This window comes from Plasmodium chabaudi, assembly GCF_900002335.3.
Source record: "Plasmodium chabaudi chabaudi strain AS genome assembly, chromosome: 4".
NCBI lineage: Eukaryota > Apicomplexa > Aconoidasida > Haemosporida > Plasmodiidae > Plasmodium > Plasmodium chabaudi.
Window position 1 is genome coordinate 190,679 of NC_030104.2, and position 20,650 is coordinate 211,328.

General features: G+C 24.0%; 4 protein-coding genes across 4 annotated transcripts; 1 reads left to right on the forward strand and 3 right to left on the reverse strand.

Moving 5' to 3' along the window:
* Positions 1–108: 108 nt before the first annotated feature.
* PCHAS_0404900 (conserved Plasmodium protein, unknown function) lies at positions 109–9,753 on the reverse strand (the record flags this gene model as incomplete). Its single annotated transcript, XM_737155.2, has 1 exon — positions 109–9,753. One exon carries the CDS (start codon positions 9,751–9,753, stop codon positions 109–111), a length of 9,645 nt encoding a protein of 3,214 aa, XP_742248.2.
* A 2,027-nt stretch (positions 9,754–11,780) lies between these two features.
* On the reverse strand, positions 11,781–13,409 carry PCHAS_0405000 (DNA-(apurinic or apyrimidinic site) lyase, putative; the record flags this gene model as incomplete). Its single annotated transcript, XM_741147.2, has 1 exon — positions 11,781–13,409. The coding sequence occupies one exon, from the start codon at positions 13,407–13,409 to the stop codon at positions 11,781–11,783; it is 1,629 nt and encodes a 542-aa protein (XP_746240.2).
* Positions 13,410–14,422: 1,013 nt separating this feature from the next.
* On the reverse strand, positions 14,423–15,085 carry PCHAS_0405100 (ubiquitin-conjugating enzyme E2, putative; the record flags this gene model as incomplete). The annotated part of the gene is made up of 3 exons (XM_016799964.1): positions 14,423–14,563; positions 14,651–14,920; positions 15,077–15,085. 3 exons carry the CDS (start codon positions 15,083–15,085, stop codon positions 14,423–14,425), a joined length of 420 nt encoding a protein of 139 aa, XP_016653267.1.
* Positions 15,086–17,196: 2,111 nt separating this feature from the next.
* On the forward strand, positions 17,197–19,989 carry PCHAS_0405200 (P-loop containing nucleoside triphosphate hydrolase, putative; the record flags this gene model as incomplete). The annotated part of the gene is made up of 1 exon (XM_016799965.1): positions 17,197–19,989. The coding sequence occupies one exon, from the start codon at positions 17,197–17,199 to the stop codon at positions 19,987–19,989; it is 2,793 nt and encodes a 930-aa protein (XP_016653268.1).
* Between the last annotated feature and the right edge of the window lie 661 nt (positions 19,990–20,650).

Genomic DNA, 20,650 nt, shown 5'->3' on the forward strand with positions numbered 1-20,650 from the left:
AAATGAGGGTCACCCCATAAATACGTATGTATAGCGTGGAAAAAATTCAAACATGGTTTTTTGATCAAATATGTTTGATTAAATTATTGTTTTATTTTCCACACTAAGTTAGTTAGTTAAAAAGTCGGAATACATTGCATTAAGGTTGACTTCTAAAAACAAATCGTTGATGCCGTTTTCGACAGGATTGAGCTCTTTTAGTAAAATAAGGGTTTCATCCTTGGATTTTTTCATAGAATATTTATAAAAATTCATTTTAATTTTTTTAGCCAAGTATACTAAAATGAGAGAAATATTCGTATTGGAATGTATTGATATTTTTTTTTTTTTTTTTTTTGTATGTTTTAATAAATCATGGACATCATAATTTGTTAAGCATTGGGCATTATTCCAATTTTTAGTAGGATGATTATATATATGATCAGAGTTTGAATCTTCATAATTTTGTAAATCTAAAACAGATTTCATACCATTCATATTCCTTAGATTCATATTATTATTTGTCATTTCATCATCTGAAGAGTCAGATAGCATTGGATTATTTTTAGTAAAACGGTTTGATAAAATACTACTGGTTGAATTTGCTGATGAGGTACTTAAATTATCATTTGATGAGCTCTCATTATCAGTCGATTTAAATTTTTCATCATCGACATATTCATTTAAATAATGATCACAATAACTTTTATTTTTTATTGCATTATTATAATAAAGATTCTGTGCATCAAATGGTTCATCAATATTTACAGATTTTTCACTACCATCATTTTGTTTATATACATCTCTATATCCACTACTAATAGTGTTACTATTATCATCACTACTATTACTTAGTGTGTGATTCATTTCTATAGAATCATTATCTTCTGTTGCATCAGAGCTAGTTATATTATGATCATCTTTATTTTCAACAATTTGTGAATTTTCATTATTGCCTTCTTCATTTATACTATCATCATGACTTCGTCTTTTGGCTAAATTATGAACTCCATATACTTCCTCGATAATATCGAGAAAAGCAATAAACTTAGATTCTTCAACTTTATTTTTGTTTACTATTAGATTTTTTTTCATACCATATTGGGAAGATAACATAGAGGGTCCACTATTTGCAATATTATTATTAACACCAGATTGAATATTTCCAGAATTAGTTGCATTATTATTATTATTTTTGTTTTTCTTATTGTTTGTCTTTAAATGATGATTAATAAATTTTTCTTCCGTTGAATTAAGAAAAATTGTGATCATATTTTTTTGTTTTTTTTTCGATTTTTTTTTACTATTTTTTATATTTTCATCTTGTATAGGCATATCTATATCAGGTTTATCATCTTTATCAACTTGTGGTAAATTAGAAATTGGAATTGCTTCATCAAAGATGACTACACCTTCTTTTGTATAATTTCTTGTTGCAACACCATCTTTTTCAATAGTCTTATTAATGTTTGAATCACTAGAACTTGTATCAAGTTCCATATTACGTGTGTTTTTAATTAGAATGTGATTTTTGATCATCGTATTTACTGCCTTATGATAAACTGCTGGTGTTATGTAATTACCCATATCTTTATGTGTTGAAAAAGTATTTTTTTTTATAGATATGTCTTTAAAAAATATCCAAGAATAAAAATTAATAAAGCTTACATTTCGTTTAACTAGTATGTTGATAATAATTAACAGAGTCCTTAACAAACATAAAACGTCACTATTATCATAAGTATTAAAATCGTAAATATAATTGTCATCGTTTTTGTCAACATTTTTGAGATTTTCAATTGCTATTTTATATTTCATACGTTCAACATGATATATTTGTAAAATCAAAGAGATAAACGTAGGTATAATAATATAAATTTCATTCTCATCATTTCTTATTATTATTGAACAGATAAGTATTAATATTTCTCTATATAGTTTTAAATCGGTACAATATTTTAAATATTCAGAAATATTTTCAGCAATCTTAGGCAAATAATTTAAATAAAAGTTATGGCTTCCCGACAAAATTATCAATGATAATTTATTTATATAATTGATTCTAGAATTGATAATATTAAACTTCAGAGAAAATATACTACTAGTGGGTGGTAACAATAAGTCATCAATGTTTGGTTCGTTTAATTTTTTAAAGATATTTGATAAAGCCTGAGTGCATCGTATATCAAGATTGGAAATGCAATAATATAAATCGGATATTATCTTTTTTATATAATATCTACAACTAAAATTGTAGTCTAGTAAAAAGTTTATAATTAAAAAGAATGGATATCTATAAAAAACATTCTGAATATTATTATTATATAATAAAGATATATATTTTCCAAAGTTTTCATAAAATAAATTAATTGCAGATTCAGTAATAAAACTTTTTACACCTCCAATTGCAAAATTGTTACCACTTGAATATGCATTTATTGTATTATTACTAGTATAATAGCTATTATTTATATTATTTAGATTTGCATTTCCTGAATTCATTTGTCTGTTAGTACCAGAATGTGCATTAGTTGAAATCGATCCAGGATTATTATTATTTGTTACGCTATTGTTATTATTTCCCACTGTGTTATCTCCACTGTTTTTAGTGCCTTCATTTTTGTGTAAGCTATTATCAAACTCGTTTTGATTTTCTTCAACCGTTTTAACACTAACTGCATGATAAAAACACATCAACAAAAATGCTAACGAATTAATAGCTGCAATTTCGGAATAGTCATTTATATTAAAATGATTTTCAATCGATTTCGAACTATAATTATAAATCAACTTTTTAATTTCTGCAATCTCTTCATCATTATTAAAGCTGCCCAATTTGGGGTTATCACTCTTCGTTCTAAAATATTTACTAACAGTAAAGCTTGAATTATTTTTAATGTAATAAATATTAAAAGGAAATACAAAATTTGGTAGTGGTAACTGGATGTTGTAATTATTTTTTATATTCTTTGCATAGTAACTATATAACGAAATCTGAATAACTATGTTAATTTGCTCTATAATAATTTTCTTCTGTAACTTATCGTTAAATAGATATGCATGATTATTTTCAATTATAAATAAGATATATAAAAACCATATACTGCTCATAACATTTTGGGCATTCAACGTTATTTTTTTTATTAATGAAAATAAAGTATCAACAAAGCAGTTAATTATTTTTTGTGATAACTTACATATGTTTAAATATATATTAAATAAAAAATACATAAATGTATTAATATTTATTTTGTTTTTATATTTTTCATAATAATTTATAATATCTTCTAAAATTTTGACAAGTATATCTTCATTAAATTCAGTTAATAAAACTAAAAATGATGATAACTTTTTATTTTCATATATATTTTTTTTTTTTTTTTTTTTATTTAATTTTTTTAAAAAGTTTTGATGAATTTTTTTATCTTTTTTACTTTGTCTTTTACCATGCTTTCTCATGTTCTCTAACTTTTTTAACATATGTCTATCTCTTTTTGCAACATCCTGTTCATCGAATGTTCCATTAAGATCTGTGCTACTCTGTTCACTACCACTGTTGTACTTACTGCTTTCATCATCTGTTTGAAATTTCTTTTCTTCAAACTCATCATCGTGTGCATTAAGTGTATCATCTTCTTTATCTCCAGCATCTGTATTATCATCATCCACTTTATAATTCGGAATATGTCTTTTAAATAATGTATATAAATTACTTATAAATAAAAATTCATTTCTTGTAATAAAATATGTTATTTTGCTAATCGATATTATATTAGATAAGCACACTTTCAATAGTGATACCTTTTTATTTTTCTTTTTCAACCTTGCAATATATCCACTATTATATTTACTTAAATTATTATAATTTCTATTTCCATCTCTTTCTCCTAATATTTTATTGTTATCCCAATCTGAATTATAATGCACAGACTTCATTAAATAATTTTTATCAGCATTATCACCATAATTCTGTTCTGTATTTCCATATTTTCTTTCATAACCTGATCCACTATTATTCATTCGGACTTGCTTTCCAACATTATTACCATACGAATCGTATTCATTCGTTCTAAAATTATTTGATATATCTTTTTTATAACCAGATTGCATTTCCTTTTCATCTTTATAATAATAATCATCGGTTCGTTTGTCATTACTTCTCATTCGGTGTGTACCTTCTTCACTTTGCCCATAGTTATAACCATATCCTGCCTTTTTTGTATTGCTCACATTTATAGCGTGTTCATTATTTGTTATATCATTGTGTCTTATTGTTTTAGAAAAATTATCATCATCATTGTCATCTGGGAATTTGGCTGGTTCACCAAGTTTTTCATTGTGCATATTTTCCTTCATTGTGGTATCCATAAAATTGCTAGTTTGATACATGTCTTTATTTTGTAAGCTTGATTTGTTTTTTCTTCTATCCATATCATGGCTAGTTAAATGAAATGAATTATCATCACCTCTATCCATGTTGTCATCACGATCGAACATGCTGCTATGTAAATCTTTGTTGTAATTATCTGGATTATGTTCACTGTTTATTTCGTTATACATGCTACTATTGTTATAGTTATACATGCTACTGTTGTTGTAATTGTACATGCTACTATTATTGTAATTGTACATACTGCTGTTATTATTTATGGATGTATTCTTGTTTTCATCCCAGTTTATCAAATCTTTATCATTCTTGTAATAACATCTTAATCGTTTTTTTAGAAAAACATAGAGATTAAATATGACCGAAAAGAGTGTCGATATATTTAAATGTTGCATACTTAAATACTTATCATCGGTTTTTATAGAAAAGATTGCACAAAAGGGTTGAATAGGTATTTTATTTTCAATCAAGCTATTTTCTATTTCTTCAATTGAAATACTATTATAATCATATTTATATTCTTGTTTAAGTTCATTTTTAGTTTCTGTTTTCATTTCTGTTTTTTTTTCTCCAAGTAATTCATCTTTATATATTAATTTAAAAATTTCCAACAAGAATTGACAAAACTTTTTTATAAAAAAAAAGTTTTTTTTTTTCTTTTTATCTTCGATTTTTATAATATATAATAGATCTAAAAAGAATACAGTTAAATAATATGTCTTTACATTTCTTTCTGTAATTATATTTTCGATCAAGTAGATAATACTTTTTAAAACCTCTTTGTATATTACTTTTTCATTTATGTTTAATATAATTGTCATTGATTTTCTTAACACACTAAATATGAATACATCATTTTTGATTTTTTCATTATTAGAATTAATTATATCAAAATAATTGTTACTTGCTATAATAAATTCTTCATAGTTTGTATATTTCGTTGATAATTTGCTTCCTTTCGTTTTTGTAGCTTCTTTACCTTCATCTTTCTGTCCAGTTAGATTTGCATTTCCAGTTATTAAAGCAGATGGTAATAATCCATAGACAAGTAGCTTCTCTCCATTGTTTTCATAACGAAATAAAACATATCGAATAAATCGAATTAATTGTATTTGTAATATATAATATTTTTTAATTGTAAAATAATAAAATAAAAATAAAAAATGATGTATTGTTTCTTTGTAGTATACATGTAAAATTTTTGTATATTCAAAATGTTTACTTTCATTTAAATTAAATATTTTATTTATAAGACCTATAACATCTCTTTTAAACTCAAGTAATATATTTTGTTTAAATAATATTTTATTATTTTTTTTGTGTTTTTTATTTTGTCTACCCATTTCGGATCTGTTATTATCTGGATAGCTGTTCATTTCATTACTCTCGCTTGCTTTGCTCGATTTGGGATTTACACTTGAATCTAAATTATTTACATCTTGTATTCGTTCATTAAGATATAGGATTCGTAAAAATAAAATAAAAAATACATCCAAATAATTTCTAAAATATAAAGAACTTATATTTCCTTCTGTACATATACAACATACAATAATATTAATATTCTGTTCATAATTTTTTAAAATCATTTTTTCTCTATAGTTATAAATATTTTTACTGATCTTATGTTGATATAACCATAACATAAAATTTTCTATATTACAAAAAAAGAAATTTAAATAATCAAATCTACATTTTAATTTATTTAAAAGAATTTCATAATTTTTATGAATATCTGAAGATTCATTCTGTCGATTTATTAAATAATTAGAGGTCCCAGTTTTGTTTACACCAAACTCTTTATCACCTCTATGGTCATTGCTGTAGTAAAAATTATCTTGATATCCTCTCTGTTTAATTCTATTAGTATTTTCATTTCCAAACATATGATCATTATCCATATAGTTTTCATAATTATCTGTATTTTTATAAATCGCCATTTTTGAATTCTCTTTCTCTTCCTTAATACATAAATTTTCTATATTTTCGATCAATTCGAACATACTAATAATGATATGATCAAATATGTATGGTATATTTTTTTTATTGCCTTTTATATATTTTACTAAATAGAAATTTATTAATATATTTCTTTTTTCATATAACTTAAATAGATCATGAGTTAGGTTATAGAAATTGGAATGAATAATATGAAAGTCACTTATTTTATTATTTATAATGTATTCTAAAATGATTTTAGCATTACACATTAATTCATTTGGATCTTCGCTTTTTAAAGATTCTCTTAAAATGTTTAAACAATAATGGTTATGACAAAAATTGTACATATAGTTTATATCGAAAAATAGCTTGATAAAACATTTATTATGTTTTAAAACTTTTATATAATTAAATATATATTTCACAATTTTCTTTGAATGAACCAACATCTTTGCAACGAAATTTTGATCAAATAATAATGCTGATTTGACATTACTAAAATAGTTTCTAAAGGATGAGAAGTAATTACTACTACTTCCACCTCTTCCATTAAATTTAATTAGATCATCAAAACTGTTTCGTATCTCACTACTATCACCATTTTCAAATGCATCAAACAGTATATACTCTTCTATATTATTTAATCCGTTTATATTTAATTTACGTTCTTTATAATCTCCATGTTCTTGGAGTTGATTAATAATAAAATTGTCGTCTTCATAGTTTTTATCATAATTAGATGTTTTACTTTCATTTTTGTTACTATCTTTGTTCTGTCCTTTAATAGGATCATTATTTTGTGACATAGATATATTATTCGATTGATCTGTTAATGCGAAGTTCTGATTTGACATTCGTTTTTTTTCAGTTTTGATCTCTCTACAACTTATTAGAACGATCTTATTAAAGTTAATTCGTATAATATTTAAAAATAAGCAAGCCCAAAAATAAAACTTATTTGTATTTTCTCTTGTACAATTTTTTAAAATATTCATTAAAAAAAATTCACAACTATCATTTATTTTCTCTTTATCAATTAATATATGATAATTAAAAAATAAAAATATTATATATTCATAATTATTTGTAAAAAAATGAAATTCTTTATTTTTAATAATCGTATCGATTAAATTATATTTTAATTTACTTATATATTTCTTAAAGACATATTTTAATTTTTCATTCCATTCATAATTTAGTCCTCCTTTAGAATTTATATCATCACCTTGGTTACTTGCATTTCGTTTTATTTCGTTTTCATTATTTGCGTTATGCTTGTGGTTGTACTTGTTTCCACTCCCATTACTGCCTGCGTGACGAAACTCGAAGTCGTTATTATATTTGTTTTCAAAATTTGAATCATCTTCATCCTGTGCTGCATTTGTGAAATTGCCTATGCTTCCTATCCCTCGAAAAGCAGGTTCTTTAGATAAAACCCCAGTAATAATTAAAAACAATGCCTTCTGTAAATAAAAGTTATTGTATTTAATCACAAAAAAATGAAAATAACATAAGGCAGCATCCTTTCCAGGTATCAAATGTATAAAATTTAAAAACTGATGATAATCATTAAAGAGGTTTATTGTCAAATGATTTTGAATCATATAAATTAGTTTTGTATTTAAAAAATTTACAAATTTTAGTAAGGCTGTACTAAAGATAAATACAAAATAAAGATAAAAATTCTTATTTATGTCTTGTATATATTCAAGGAAGTATGTCATAATATTTAACAAGTTCATAAATTTTTTGATATATCCATTTATATTATTATTAAATAATTCTTCATCGTTTTTTAAATAATGAAATGTGTACATTAATATATTTGCAATTGTTTCAAAACTTATTAATTCTATATCTAATATCTTTTTAAAATATTCATTTATATTATTATCTTCTCTGTTTTTATAAAAAAATTTTAATAAATGTAAAAAAATATTTTCCATAATATATTTATTAATATTTATATAATCTGTATTTTTAAATAAAATAAATAAAACTTCTAAAATATGGATTGGATTATCATTAAATTTATTTTCAAGTATATCGATAATGGTTTCATAATATATTTTATAACTATCTAAGGTGATATTATCTTTTAAATTTTTGTCATCATTACTTTCGTACATATATAAATATTTGAATATACGTCTATTTAATCCCATATCTGATTTACGTAATAAAAACATTACATTTCTTATAATGATTTTTTTACTAACCTCATTGAATAAGACATCATCGGATGAAACAGATTGGTTACCTTCACGATAGTCATTATTCAAATTCTTTTTATAAGACATATCATTATCATTTCTGTTATGTTCACTAACATATGTATTACTAAATATATCTTTTTTTGAAACATCGTTTGTCATCATATTTTCATTTCCACTGATATGTCGTTTTCCCATTTCGTACTTTGATAAGCTACTTTCAGACGATATGTTTTTTTGAACTCTTCTATCATCATTGTTAAAATAGCTTCCTGGAAAATTTTCAGACGATTGAGAATATGGATTGTTTCGTCGAATGTTTATAGTATCATCTTTATTTCGTGCGTTTGAAGGATTGTGTCGTACATTATTATTATAAGAGGTCGTACTCTCTATACTGTTATTTTTATTTAATCCTCCACGTCTATTATTTGCCAAATTGGGAGGCAAATTAGATTCTATTTCGACATCGTATAAAGGGAAATTATTTATAAGTAAGCTTAATGTAATTCTTTGATTCAAAATGTTTTTATCGTTTAATGAAAATATTAAGGATGATAATACTAATTCATCTTTGTAAGGAAGTAATGTTTTAATTCTCTCTTTAGATAGTAGATATATTTGTGGGCTAAATGAGGTTTCTAAAAAGTTTAAAACATTGGTTCGTATTTCTGAATGTCTTAATAATAGTAACCATAAATTATTAAAAAATATATTTTCGCCTATATAATTATTTATTGAATATATGTATAATAAAATGTTGTTATCACTATCTACCACATTGAATAGAGATAATAATAATGCATAAGTAAACATATGAATATTTTCTCTCAGGTTTAATATGCATTTTATATTTTTAAAATATATTGTCTTTAAACTAACTGTACAATGTAACATAAACTCAAAAACGCCTGAACATAATATATGAATATTATCCATAAAATATGCTTTTTCAACTTTTTTAAATATCGATCCATATATTATTAAAGCTTTTGAATGAACTCCTGATGGTAATAATGGATTTAAACATTGTGATAATCTTCGAAATAATAAAAATTTTGATGATATATCTAAAAATACTTCATATTTTTCAATTGTTAAATATAATTTTTGTAATATATTACTTAAATCAGCCCATTCTTGTACCTTTTCAAAAAGCAGCAATATATTTGTTACATCATTGTTTAATTTCTTTCTTAGAGCTCGGTTAGATTCGGATCCCTTTTTAATCATCTTCCTCTTTTCTCGTCTATTGCCTTCTTCCTTTTTCACTATAGCCAACTATTCTTATTTTTTTTTTCGTTTTCTTTTTTATGTTCAAACGTTGAATGAATGCATATGGTCTATAGGAAAAGTAGGAACAAATTTCACAAGGGTTTAAAACAAATGGAAAATAGCTTGGGACGTACTATACATACAAATATAACTTTTATTATGGTTGACAAATAAGACTATTATAAATTATTTCACATCTATTTCTTATTATTTTATAAATTATAATATTTTCACGGAACTACAAAATAAAGAATAATCAGCTTTATCACGGATATTAAATCTATATACTTTTTTGTGGGGGAGGGGAAATTGTAAAAAATCAAATTATGTATGTCATATAGAACATTATAAAAATGAAAAAATAAAAATACATATACTATCTCTTAAGCATGTAGTAAACTGTTCTACACAATAAACACGATTTTATATAAAATATGTTGATTTTTTTTTTTTTTTTTTGCAATTATATATATTGAAAACTGGAAAAAACTTAAAAAAAGGAATATAATTATTCTTATACATATATAACATAATTTTTTAATAATAAATTTTAAAACATTCAAAAGTTTAATATACCATATAACAAGGAATACAGAATGTTTTAAAACACAAAATAGTTTAAGTACTACCAACAAGAATAAAAATGTAATATATATATATATTTAAAATATGTATATTATTGTAAAATAACGAACAAATTATAAAATGCTCATATATATATATTCACAATTATAAAACGTGGTACATTTTATAATATTAACAATGTATATATATAATTAATTGAAAATATATAAAAATAAAAAATTTTTAAAAATTCTATTATTTTTTATTTTATAATATTAATTATAAACACATTATAAAAGCAACATGCTTTTATTTTTTTAAATCCTCGAAAATATAGCAACAAGGCGGCGCAAAACATAAATAAAATTATGCATAACAATAAGTAAGAATATTATGTTAATTTTTTTTAACTATATTATTTATTTCGTTAACACATTATATTTTTTCCACTATGCCATAAATTTTACCTATATCAGCTGTAGAAACTAAAATAAAAATAAGTTAAATAATAATATATGGGAAATCTCGTTCCCCTTTCATAATACTTATGCAAATTGCCGTAATCCATATATTATTACATGCGTGTATGCAGTATAATATTTTTTGTTTGCCTACCCCAATACATAATTATGTATAATCCTTTATTTATTGCCATACATTATTTATAATGCTCTAACAAAATACTAGTCAAAAATGAAATATATAACTAATTCAAATAAGGTTTGGATTGTTGAAAATTTTTTATAAATTTATAAGGTTATTATATAAAATTCGATTTATTTCATTTTTCTAAATAAATAATAAATGTGCTTTAAAATAAAAAGAATATTCTAACGACCAAAAAAAGGAAGTTAAACAAATTTTGGAAATTCTCTTAATTTTCCATCTTTATCTATACTTCTAAAATATTTTTATATAATCTTTTTTTTCAACAATTAAAATCATTTGTTTTATTAAACATCCTAAATCAGTTTATGTTCCTCCAAATTGTATCGACACAAATTTGGCATAACACTCTCAACAGGTATCTACAAAAATAGGAATCCTTACACGAGATGTAATAACAAACATAATTTCTACATCATAAGTAAATGTAGCTTGTTCAATTTGTTTTCCAACAATTTAGTGTGCGATTGTAGATGACTATTTTAAATATAATTTTTTATAAGACCATAATATATGTACCCAATTAAAAGAGAAAACATGTTTGTAGTTTTTAAAATAAAAATGCATATATGCATGTAAACAAGTTGATATATAATTATGTATGTGCATGAAATATGTTACAAAAAAAAAAAGTGAATAGGCAATTTGTCTAGTATTTGGATATGTCGACACCTAGTGCAATAAAAAAGGTGTCGTTTCAAAAAGTGGAAAAATCACGTAAGGAAAATTAGGCAATTTCTCAACATTCCTAACCTTTACTTCTTCATGTTTAGAATAACGGGGCAATGATCCGATCCATAAAAGTTCGTGTGAGAAACACTATATCCATGTATCTCTACATTTTCAATTTTATCAAGTAAGCTCTTAGAAACAATGAAATGATCTATCCTCATTGCTCTATTACATGATTTGCCAATAAGAAATGGACATCTCCATGTATAAATATTATCATTGATATTTGTTTTTTTTTTATATGTCGGATCATTTTTTATTTTATAATTTTCAAAATATCGATAGGAATCTACCAAATCACCATTTTTTAAAATAGTTTTAAAATTTTTTCGTTCTGCATCGGTACAACCAGGTTGTCCAATATACTCCTTAGGAACATTTCCTTTTTTCATTTTTCTAAATTCTATAGGATGTGATAAATCTATATCTTCAGGTGCAATATTTAAATCTCCTGTCCATATTAAATTTTTATTTTCTTTCTTCATAAATAAAACAAATTCTTTCATGCTATCATCAAATAATCTTCGTCTTTCAAATTTTGGTGCATCAAATCCATTATTTGGTGAGTATGTAGATAATAAATAAAAGTTCGAAAATTCAAGTAATATTATTCGACCTTCATCATTATGTATATTAGGATTTGTATCAAAGGAAAGATTATATCGAACTGATTTTACTTCTATAGTTTTTTTAACTAGCACTAATTGTCCACTATATTTTATATTTGCTAAACTAAAATATGCATTATATTCTTTAAAATCTTTTTTTAATATATCTTCAACAATATTATAATCTAACAAACTTTTTTGATCTGTATTTTTTACAGATCCTCTATCTCTTTCTTCATCAATAATTTTTTCAGTTTTTTTTCTACCATATGTTTTATTATCTTCTACTTTTACTTCTTCGTTTTTTGGAATATTTAAAGCAGGTAATCGAACCTCTTGAAAACATAAAACATCTGCATTTATTTCGTTCACAAATTTTATAAACTTTTTCCATTTGTCTTTATTCTTATATCTCACTGTTATGCTATTCATATTCCATGTTACTATTACATTCACATTTTGCCTGACTTGTTCAGGTAATTCATTTTTTTTGGCATCATTTAAAACGCCATCGCATATTTTTTCGGCACTTTCCAATCCCTGCTCTTCTTTTATAAGGGCAGTTCCACTTTTCTCAGCATGTTCGGTCTTGCCATCTTGGATTTCAGTCTTTATTTCGCACTCCGTCTTTAGTCCATATTCTTCGCCTACAATTTTAGTAATACCTATGTCCCCTTGGTGAGTTTGCAATTTCTCTGGTTTGTCATTTTCAAAGCCTGAATTAAAATTAGTGCACGTTTTAAAAGTTTTTAAAAGGCTTTCCTTAGTGTTAATTTCTCCGATGTTAGTAGTTGTGACACTCCTATTTAACTTTGTCTCATTATTTAACAAAATTAATCGAGTTTTTTTATTTATATCAAAATTTTCAACTCCATCACAATAAGTATTTTGTCGTTTTTTTGCATTTTGTAAATTTTCCATTGTTTTTAATTCCCTTTTATATTTATCCCAAGAGTTAATGTGAAATTCTTTTAATTTTATTTTCGACAAACAACTATATTTTTTATTAAAATAAAATAATATACGCAATTCTTTTATATTCATCAATATGCTTGTTCATTGTTTAAAATAAATTACTTATCATGTAGTATACACATATATGTATTCCCAATTGTATATTATGTTTGGACAAACAAAAATGAACTTATTCAAATGGGATAATATCTTTTATTATTGCTACCTTCAAAAATATATTACTTACTATTTAAAATACGAAAAAGAGACGAATATACACAGAAATATTTCTTTAAAATAATAAAAATCAAATAAGCCAATCCTCATAAAATATATATTTTACTAATAACAAAACAAAATTTATTTCCTTTAAAAATACAAAAAATTATTTTAAAAAATTTTTAAATTAAAATTATAAAATGTGTGTGCATATAAATAAAAAATTATTTCCATTTTCAAAATTTTTCATCTCTTTACAAAATCGTATATTTCTCTAATTGGATTATTTTAAAAAAAAATTAATATTGTATAATATATAATCCAATTTTAACAAATTAAAAGATATATATTTACTTATTTTATCCTATTTTTTGTTTAAAATTTTCCATTTTAAGTATAAATAGCAACACACATATATTTCTCTTTAAATTTAAAGCTACATAAATATTTTGCCCTTTGCACATTTCAATAGTTAGACGAATTTCATTTTATTCAGAAAATATTACATAATTGTATGTACCAGCACAAGTTTATCTATAATATATAATACCCCTTAAGAAAAAGGAAGAGATATGCGTCTAATTGGTGTGCTATACTTATTGAGACTTCCCATATATTCTATATTATTTAAATTATAATTTTACATACAACTTAATAATAAACCCTTACTGCCAATCTTGCATGGCTAATGTTTAAAGTTATTACACAAGTTAGTAAATTAACTTTAAAATTGAAAAAAAATACACATGAATGCACTTACATTTTATGCGAACATCTCATAAGAGTTAGATTTGAAAGGAAATATATATTTAAAAAAAAACACAGATAAATATGAAAAATAGGCATATACTTTATCATATATAGTAGCTCGATTTATAGCTACCTTAGTATGTTTCTCCTTCGTTTGGTTGAGGTAAACGCTTGTTAGCGCTCGAAAGCATTTCCTGTCTTAATGCAATTAGTATTGTTTCGATTGTGTAGTTTCGGTTCCAGTTTTTTAAAATGTGGAGGTGGCTCTTCATGACCTAAGCGAATGAAAATTGGCAAAAATTAGTAGGTAGATAAAAACAAACGAATGATAACTCTATTTCTTTTCCTTTTCTTTCTCTTACATTTCCTGTTCCATCTACACAATTCATTTCTATTTTGGTGTCAAATTTAACAGTCGGTGGGACATCGGGATAGCTATCGCCACAAAAAACGGTTAGCGAGTAAATACGATTTTCAAAAACAGTTCCTGGTTGTCCAAATATAGTGCATGACCAGTTTGACAATGTTATGTCATCTGCACTTTCTAATCCGAAAGATACGCCTTCACTAACATTCCCTTTCTGTCCTCTTTCCAACTCATCAAGTAATCGAAAACTTCTAGGTACAATTACCTGTACATAAATAAAAAGACAAGAATAAAAAATATATCTACCATTATATCATTTAAACATAAAACATCCACACATATTCATGCATAACCAGATAACATAAACTATTTCAGTATGAAAATATGTCATCCTTATTCATGAATTTTTTTTTGTTTTTACCTCTCCCATTTTCTCGTATAAAGAGTAACTAAATATGTTATAGCAAAAGAAGGGCACAAACAAGTGATGGGTGTATACAAATTTTGTAAGTGCTTAGTTATTGTCTGTACATAGAGAAATAAAATCGCAAGCATGCAAACGTGTATGTATGTATGTATATATGCATGAGTTGTGTTGGCTAAATAAAACGAATATTTTTTTCGGGTTATAGATTAGAATATTCATATATAAATACGTTATTGCTTTTTTTAGAACTAAATGAAAAAGTTAAACTGGTTTATATAAAAATTCATATTTTTATTCTTACATTTGTTGAAGGAATACTATCGTTGTATATTTTTTACAATTATTAAATTTGTATTTATTGTTTTTTTCAACAATTTTACGAGTTATGATAAAGCTGCGTATTTATATTTTTTCTGTTTTTTCTATTTATATATTTTTTTATTTTTTGTTACTTTATTATTTTATTATTTTTTCATTATGTTATTCGAAAGTAAAGCCATATAGAAAATAGTAGTACTAAAAATAAATGAAAAATATGCCGTTTTTTTCATAAAAATTATTAAAAAAAATACTTAACTATTTTTAGTTATTCAATTTGTTTTTTTCTTTTAGAAAAATATATACTGTTCTATCCACATTTTAATCGCCTACATATGTGTATGTATATATACATATATTTTTTTTTCATTGTATTTATTAATTTGTGTGCTTATTGCTTAATACTTGACTTTGGTACCTCATATTTCATTATTTTTTATTTTTATAATTAAATATACATATCTACTTCATATTATTAATCTATTTTTAGATTAGGTTTCAAATGAACAGTTAAACATAAAACCAGTAAATAAGTGATTGGAAAAATAACAGCAAAATAAAATAGCGGTAGTAATAAATGACACTATATTGTAACCTCAAAATTGTAAACTTTAATTTATTAAAATATGCAATATTTATATTAACATGTTCATAATTTTATTAACGTGTTCATAATTTTATTAACATGTTCATAAATTTATTAACAGTACATATTTATATTATTTTACTATTTTTGGCTTAAACTATTATTCTTCGCTGGAAAATTAAAAAATAACTATGCTACCTCAATTTAAAGGAAAAACAAACGGGTTAAAATGAACTAAGTTAGTCTTTTCATTAAAATCAAAAATAAAATATGCACAGTCAGGATATATTATTTAAAATGCTAACAATCGGGTGGCGACTTTTTATTTTTCTCATTTTTGGAATATCTTTTCACACAATATAATGTCATAGACATACATCCCTTTACTTTTACCATATAATATGTGCTTATAGAGAATGTAAAAAATATACAAATATTTATTTTTTTTAAAATATGAATAGTATTAAAAAAAATGTGTTAAAACAAAATGATAATAATAAGGTACAGCTAAAGGGAATAGGAATTGGTTGTATATTGTGGACGCATATAAAATATTATTGTTTTGCTTTTTCAATAATTTTATTTATTCCATATATTTTTTTGCACTAATAAGACAATTATTTCGTCAATGTTTATGTATCCACTTTAGTATAATTCCTCTCTTTTATTTTTATATCTTTCCTTTTTATTGTAATTATAAAATTTCTATATATTCATATTTCCGATGTTACTTATCAAAAAAAAAAAAATTCAATATAATGCACTTTGTTCATGCTTAAATATGGAGAGAAAAAAAAATAGATATAATAGTACATGTGCACTAGTACTTAAATTAACTATAAGACAATAATTGGAATAATTTGCTAAATTATGGACATTTTTTTTAATATATCTTTGTCAAATGTGTCATTAAATTTTTGTTTTGTAGTAATAAAAAGATTATCATATATAAGTATGTCCTATAAAAATAGCTAGCTATACATTTAAAAAAAAAAAAAAAAAAAAAAAAATATAGCTTAATTAAATATACATTTTCAATATACTGTTTATGCTGTAAAAATAAAATATATAAAAAGAGGCAAACTTAATGAAATACTGTTTGCCTGTCTGATTTTGTAAAATAATCTCAAACAAGAAAATTGGAGAAAAAAAAAAATCAATATTTTCTCTCCATATTCTATTTTCCCTATTTATAAGACTATAATAGAATATGAAAATTTTTATCAATAATATAAATACATACAGTGGAAGCTGTTTATGTAAGACACTAGACAATATACAAAATGAAAAATGTGAAATATATGGTACACTGATAAGTCAAAATGAATCGAATGAGGAAGATATGTGCATGTATAATTATGATAATGTAAAAAAAATAGTGTCAAAGACTAATAAAGATAGATTACTAAAATATATAGTCATGTCCAATTTATGTATATTTGATATGCACAATACATGTATAGATGAAATAGAATATATTATAAGAAAATTAAGAAATGAAGAAATAAAAACTAAAATTACTTTTATTCTCATTTCGTCTATTATGACTTGGAATAAAACAAAAAGAAAATTTTTCAAAAAAAAAATCGAAGAAAATGCTGAGGGAAAAATTGGAGAAAATGCTGAAACAAACGACACTGCTTTAAAAACACAAGCAAGTGACAAAATAAATTCCATCGATGATTTTCAAAAAAATAGCATAGACAAATATAGATATATCCCTGAAATTTTTAGCGAAAAGGATTATTTAAAAAGAATACCATCATCTGATTATAAAGAATTAAAAACAATTGAAACTCTAATTTTATCATTAAATTCTGTTAAAAATATAAATACATATGTTGTTGCTTCAGGAATATTATATGGTAATGGAGAAAATGTTTTTTTTCCAATTTTTAAAAATGCATGGTTTAGTAAAGATAATCAAATAATTGACAAGGGAGATAATTATATTCCTGTTATTCATATAAAAGGATTATGTGAATATATTAAAAATGTTTTTTTATATGAACCTAAAATAAAATATCTTATAGCAGTTGATCAAGAATATGTTACACAAAAAGATATTATAAAATCTGTTGCTAATTATATTTCTGGTAATAATAATTATTTATCTGTATCATCTTATGATTCTATTTTTATTAAGGACTCCGATAAGTTATGTATTAACTTGAGATTTCAGTGCACCCAGTTTTGGAACCCCAACCAGATAAATATCACTGACGAGGAAAAAAAAGACAGTCCCGAAAAGGATGAAAATGGAAGTGACAAGAATGAAAGTGATGAAAATGACAACAGCCAAGTTAGCAGTGAAGAGAACAACGATGATGAACAAGATGAACAAGATGAAAATAGCGAGCACGGCGAAAGTAGTGACCATAGCGAAGGTGGTGAGCATGACGAACATGATGAAGGTGAGAAGCACGAGGAAGGAGAGTCATGTGTTAAGTTTCACTGCCAAGATGGATTCACAAAAAATATTTCAATTTTATCAACAGAGTTTTGCGAATATAGAAATCTTAAATCATTAAAAATAATAATTTTAGGTCCACCAGGGGTAGGTAAAACATTTATTGCTAAAAAAATTTGCGAACATTATAATTTAAAAATGTGTTCTATTCAAATATTATTAGATGAATGCAAAAAAAATAATTATAATTTTCCAGAATACTATAAAAATAGTTTAAACAATATTGAAAAGGTGGATAAACTAAACCTAAATGACCTATCATTCATATTTTACAAAAAATTAAAAAGTAATGAATGCAAATTCAGAGGGTATGTCTTAGATTCATTTCCTAGAAATTATGATGAAGCAAAAATATTTTTTGAAAATTATTCCGCTTCAAATCTAGTGACCAGTTCAGATGGGCTTACTTTTTCACAAAATGAATCAATGAAAAAAAGCCACAAAAAAAATAAAATAAAAAATGAAAAACAAAGAAGTAATGATGGATTGGAAGGTGATGAAGCGAGTGGGGAAGAAACAGAGAGTGAGATGGATGACGAAAGCAAAGAAGATGAACAGAGTAACTCTAGTAGTAAAAAAAGATCAACACAATCAGGTACATCACAAAATGAAGATGAGTCAGAAAATGAAAACGAATCAGAGAATGAAGACGAATCAGAGAATGACGATGAAACAAATGAAAGCCCAAAAAAGAATAAAAAAAGTGATGCCAAAAATGATAAGGAAGAAAATAAAGAATGCTTATATAATGATGGGAAAAATATACAACCAAATAATAACCCTATATTACCTGAATTTGTCATAATTTTAAAATCAAATGAAGATCTTTGTAAAAGTCGAATGATGAATTTACCAAAGGAAGAAATTATCAAAGGACATAATGATGAAAAGGGTTTTGAAAGACGATATAATAAATATGTAGAAGAAAATTGTAGAAATGATTATTTAGAGTTTGATAAAAAAAATACAATTGAAGATTATTTTATAGAAAATGAAATAGAAGTTTTAAATATAAATATAAATGAAAAATCAATTCTTGATGATATATTAACAAATATATACATATATATTGAAAAAAACAAAAAGTTTTATAATTTTTTACCATCTACTGATGAAATTTTAAAAAATAAATTACATGAACAAGAAATAAAATTATTAAATGAAAAAGAAAATTTACAAAAAAGTGAAGATAATATTGCTAATGAAGAATTAAATAAAAACGATGAATTAATAAAAGCTGAAAAAAAAAGACAACAATTACTTATGGAATATCAACAACAATATATACATAACCAATCATTACCTTTACGATTTTATTTAATTAAAAATATTTTGCCAATTTTAACTGATGCATTAATATATATTTGTAAAACAAAACCAAAAAATCCATGCTTACACATAGCAGAATATTTATTGGAAAATGCACATAAATACAATGTCGATGAAAATACTTTACCTTTGATACCACCAAAAAAAAACGAAGAGCAAGAAGATTCTTCGAATGATAATCCCAAAGAAACAAACATTCAGTAGTCCATCCTTCTATATATCCATTGTACATATGACCATAAAATATTTATTTCCTTTTATTCGTGCATAAGCTTTTAATCAGCAATAGATAGCTTTATTATGTCTGTATGCTCAACCTAGTTTACAATAAGAGCTAAAAAAAAAGAAAAAAATATATAGACAAAATACTACGATTATGCACTATTAAAATCACAATATGATCATATTCATTGAAAATAGCATAAAGCTCATTATGTGTTTTCTCCTAAAAGTTTTATTAAAATTTTGCCCACAATAAATACCCTATACAATATTCAAACGAACGATTTCCTATTTTGTAGTTATTTGTAAATATATATGTTCAAAAAAATTGAATACACACACTGTATAATGGTGTAAAACACACACAACTGGTGTTTTTATCAAAATTGTGTATTTTCATTCGTTTAATAAATTTTCTTCAAATAATTTTTTACGATAAGACAATTTATTTTTTCTGACATATTATGTGCATATATTTTATATCTATCCTTGTTTGTGCTTATGCATTTAAGTATGCCTATTATAAATGTCACTATTGTATTATTGATAGCATATGCAAATAAGCACATATTTAATATTATATCTTTTTGCATGAACAAAATTGGGAAAATGGCTAGTATGTACATAAAAAATATTGCATGTT